The sequence below is a fragment of the Sinocyclocheilus rhinocerous genome, unplaced genomic scaffold, assembly GCF_001515625.1.
Source record: "Sinocyclocheilus rhinocerous isolate Xijiao unplaced genomic scaffold, SAMN03320098_v1.1 scaffold294, whole genome shotgun sequence".
Taxonomy (NCBI): Eukaryota; Metazoa; Chordata; class Actinopteri; order Cypriniformes; family Cyprinidae; genus Sinocyclocheilus; species Sinocyclocheilus rhinocerous.
In genome coordinates this window covers 113,509-117,609 of record NW_015644007.1, presented here as the reverse complement: position 1 = coordinate 117,609, position 4,101 = coordinate 113,509, and the positions used below count along the sequence as shown (strand labels likewise).

General features: G+C 40.9%; 1 protein-coding gene across 2 annotated transcripts in view; it reads left to right on the top strand.

Moving 5' to 3' along the window:
* The window catches only part of LOC107757777 (dnaJ homolog subfamily A member 2), a 30,737-nt gene that overhangs the window by 11,601 nt on the left and 15,035 nt on the right, over positions 1-4,101 (top strand). For both annotated transcript variants that reach the window (XR_001641965.1, XM_016575353.1), the window contains exons 5-6: positions 3,575-3,708; positions 3,794-3,990. Coding sequence is in view for 1 of the 2 variants with exons in the window: in XM_016575353.1 (XP_016430839.1) it covers positions 3,575-3,708; positions 3,794-3,990 (331 nt within the window). In the remaining variant the exon portion in view is untranslated. The remainder of the gene's footprint in view (positions 1-3,574; positions 3,709-3,793; positions 3,991-4,101) is intronic.

The following is a 4,101-nucleotide window of genomic DNA, read 5'->3' as shown; positions in this document are numbered from 1 at the left end:
TGTGTGATTTAGTAGCAAATTGAAGAAAAGTTTGTTTTTCAAGGCACTTTGTGACTTTTCTTACTTCATACACAAAAAAAAGTGTAAAATAATTCTGACAAAATCTGATTTCTTGATGATTTGATATTTTATAATAGTGATTTTATAATTTCAAAATATAGAGAAAAAGTAGAAATGAATGACTAATAAGCCAATAAGTGCTCCTCTGCTGCTGTCTACTGGTTATAATTGTGATTTGATGTATTTTTTTAATTTTACATTTTGTTTACCTTGTTTACCACAAAGTATATTTTGGTCATCCCATTAAAAGTAACATTCAAACTGGATAATTTAAAGTGCTTAAAGTGCTGGAAATAGTGTGAAATGTTTCAAAGTAATTGAAAAGTGCTTGAATTTCTCTCTCAAAAGGTTGTACAAACCCTGAAATGAATAATGTAATGCATTCGACTATTTCTACCACAACACCATGGTTACATTGTGCGGCGAATTCAAACCCTTCTCACTGGATCTCGCAGCACTGTTGCATCTGTGCAGTAACAGTGTCGCGAAATCAACTTTGGCTCCCGAGTAAAGCTGTTCTGAGCTCGGACAAGTTTCTTTGCGTCGCAGTGCGAGCTGATAAACGGTCCGCGCTGCGCAGCTGAAATGTAGCGCGGTTTAGTTTCGCTTTCGTTTGCCGTTTAATGTTTCTCAAATGCAACAGAAATGGCAGCGCTTATGAGTTGGACAACGCGGTGGTCGCGCCAGTGCGACCGCTCACAAAAATTAGTTGCACAGGCAGAAAAAATGGTCACAGTCTGGAGCCCTTGGGAAGATCATTCCACCAGCCAGGAATGGTGAACGAGAATGTTCTGGAAAGTGATTTTGAGCCTCTCTGTGATGGTACCACGAGGCGTCGCTCACTAGCGGATCTCAGACTTCTGGAGGGGATGTAGATTCGTAAGAGTGAGTGGAAGTAGGCGGGTGCTGAGCCTGTGGCTGTTCTATATGCAAGCATCAATGTCTTGAACTTGATTCGAGCCGCAACCGGTAGTGGTCATCAAAGATTACACCAAGATTTCTGACCAAAGTTGATGGGATAGTTGTAGAAGAACCTAGCTGGATGGTGAACTCATGCTGTAGAGTTGGAGTGGCAGGGAAGACAAGAAGCTCAGTCTTTGCCAGGTTGAGCTGTAGGTGATGTTCTTTCATCCTTGCCGAGATGTCCGCCAGGCAGTCTGAGATCCGTGTAGTTACCGTTGGATCATCTGGTTGAAATGAGAGAGAGCTGTGTGTCATCAGCATAGCAATGGTAGGAGAAGCCATGTGCCTGTATGATGGGACCTAGTGATGTAGTGTATATGAAGAAGAGGAGGCAGTGACCAGTTGATGTGCTTTGGATACCTCCCCTCCCCAGGCCACCCTGAAAGACCTACCAGTGAGATAGGATTCAAACCAGCGAAGTGGAATCCCTGTGGTGCCCAGTGATGAGAGGGTGGGCAGGAGGATCTGATGATTGACTGTGTCAAAAGCAGCAGATAGATCAACCTGAATATGAATTGATGATTTGGAATCAGCTTTTGCCATCCGCAAGGCTTCCGTGACTGACAGTAGCGCAGTCTCGGTTGAATGGCCACTCCTGAAGCCTGATTGGTTAGCGTCCAGTTTGTTGTTCTGTGAAAGAAACAATGATACCTGGTTGAAAACAACTCGTTCAAGGGTTTTCGCTGTGAATGAAAGGAGAGAGACAGGTCTGTAACTATCTGTAAGTGAAGTGTTTAATGTAGGTTTTTTGAGCAGTGGGGTTATCCGAGCCTGCTTGAATGCAGTGGGGAAGCTGCCTGTGAGTAGAGATATGTTGATGATGTGTTTGAGTGCTGGTAAGAGTGTAGGAAGAATATGCATTTGTGGTAGGGATGGGAAGATTCCCCGATTCGCTCGGTGCATCGGCATAAAAAGTTAACGATGCGATGCATCGGTTTAAAAAGTGTGCATCGGCTACAAGTTGGCATTTATATCGCGATGCATTGTTTCTAACATATTTGCATCGCTAAAAAACTATTTATTGATATATAATTACTAGTGGATGCGCTATACTTTTATTCTTTAGAAAGTGACCAATAATCTGTGACCAATATTTTATATGTAGATTGATTTCTAGGAAAAGCGGGGATTAAAGTCCAAAACCTGACTTGAAATAACCTAACAGATCAATCGGGGCTAAAGCGGTTCCATAAATGACAAATTAAGTTCACACAATCTCACTAATTTGTGCAAAGTTATTCTTAAGCAGCCCTTAATGTCGATCATGGATCAAATTGAGAATTTTAAACCTACATATAAGTGTATTTTTATGATAGCAGTAACCGTAAAGGGACTATTGTAATAGGTAAATCAAGTGTAAGCTAGTACAGTACTAATTACTAAGCTCAAATGAGTTAAAGGTGGGGTAAGCGATTTCTTGTAGCCAATGTCAAATAGTACAGATCGCTTGACGGAGAGCGAAACTCTCAAGCGCTCAGTCAGCGTGTTTATCGAGTGAAAATCTGTGTTGAACGCCTCCAACTCACACACTGCAGAGTAAAATCTAAGAATTTATTAGCCAATGGCTAATGTTAGACGTTATTTAGTCGCCCAGAGTAAGATTTAGTCGCATATGCGAGTGATTTACTCGCAATGTAGAGGGTTGGAAAGGCTGCATGGCTAGAAAAATAAAAAAAAAAAAAAAAAAAAAAAAGTCATATAATAGTATGTGAGAGAGTAGTAATATCATTGGGTTCCTATTGGTCAGTGTTAGAGGAACTCAGCTTAGTCTGACAGTTAGCCTACTTTTGACCACGTCAGTTTCCTAGCATAATTTGCCACAGTGACTAGCTTGATCTAGGCCCATGTTAGTTTTGCTTTATGGAATTGACAATGAGTCGGACTGAAATAACTGAAATAAGCCTGGCTTATTTGGTAAACTTGTTTTATGAAACAGGCCTCGAGGCATTAAAAGTAATCATATTTTCTCCATTGCATCGAATCACAGGTGTGTGAGAGAAAGCAAAATTGTTAGCTAGAGCAGCTGGAGTTGCTGAGTTTTCTGGACGAATCCAGGTCTCAGTCAAGCCCAAGATGCTGAGTGTGGATTGTAAAGAAAAAGCAGAAATGAAGTCTAAATTGTCGGTCTAAATATTGCACATTACTAGAACATGCAGAACTAAGACTTTTTTTTTCTATTAAGATATTTATTTTAAGGAAAAATGACAAAAAAAAGTGTAAAGATTTCAAAAACGAAGTGTTTGTCATGTTCTGACCATAAAGAATAGATTAAAACCACAGTTAACTGTCTGGTTTTTACAACTTTCACATTGGAGCAAAAATCTGCCTTTAAACTTGAAAGAAATACAAATTTTACATTTATCGTGATAATTATCGATATCGACTGATATAAAAAAATATATATTGTGATAATTTTTTGGCCATATCGCCCAGCCCTAGTCTGAGCTAAACAGGCCACGAAGGCTTTTTAAAGAGTTTGAAACTTCCCCTTGCTTAAGTCTGTATGTGCTCGAGTATTGGTGAAACTGAAACCGTTTCTCTGTCTCTCCAGTCAAGGCGGGAAGTCTGGTGCAGTCCAGAAGTGCACAGCCTGCAGGGGGCGTGGTATGCGCATTATGATCAGACAGCTGGCTCCTGGCATGGTCCAACAGATGCAGTCAGTGTGCACTGATTGTAATGGCGAAGGTAAGGGGCTCCAGTCTGAATGTACTTTGACATTTACTGAGTTCATGTGGAGGAAAGGTTTGTTGATGGTTTGTTTATGATCCAGGTGAGGTGATCAGTGAGAAGGACCGCTGCAAAAAATGTGAGGGGAAGAAGGTGATTAAAGAGGTGAAGATTCTGGAAGTGCATGTGGATAAAGGTATGAAGCACGGACAGAAGATCACCTTCGGCGGGGAGGCAGACCAGGCACCTGGAGTAGAACCTGGAGACATTGTCCTGGTCCTGCAGGGAAAGGAGCATGAGGTATGTGAATATTCACTGTCAAGTTCAGAAATTATGATAGCGATGTTTTAGTTCGATCAGAAACTCCCAAGATTAAGTGAACAGGGTTTTTTTTTTTTTTTTTTCCCGTTT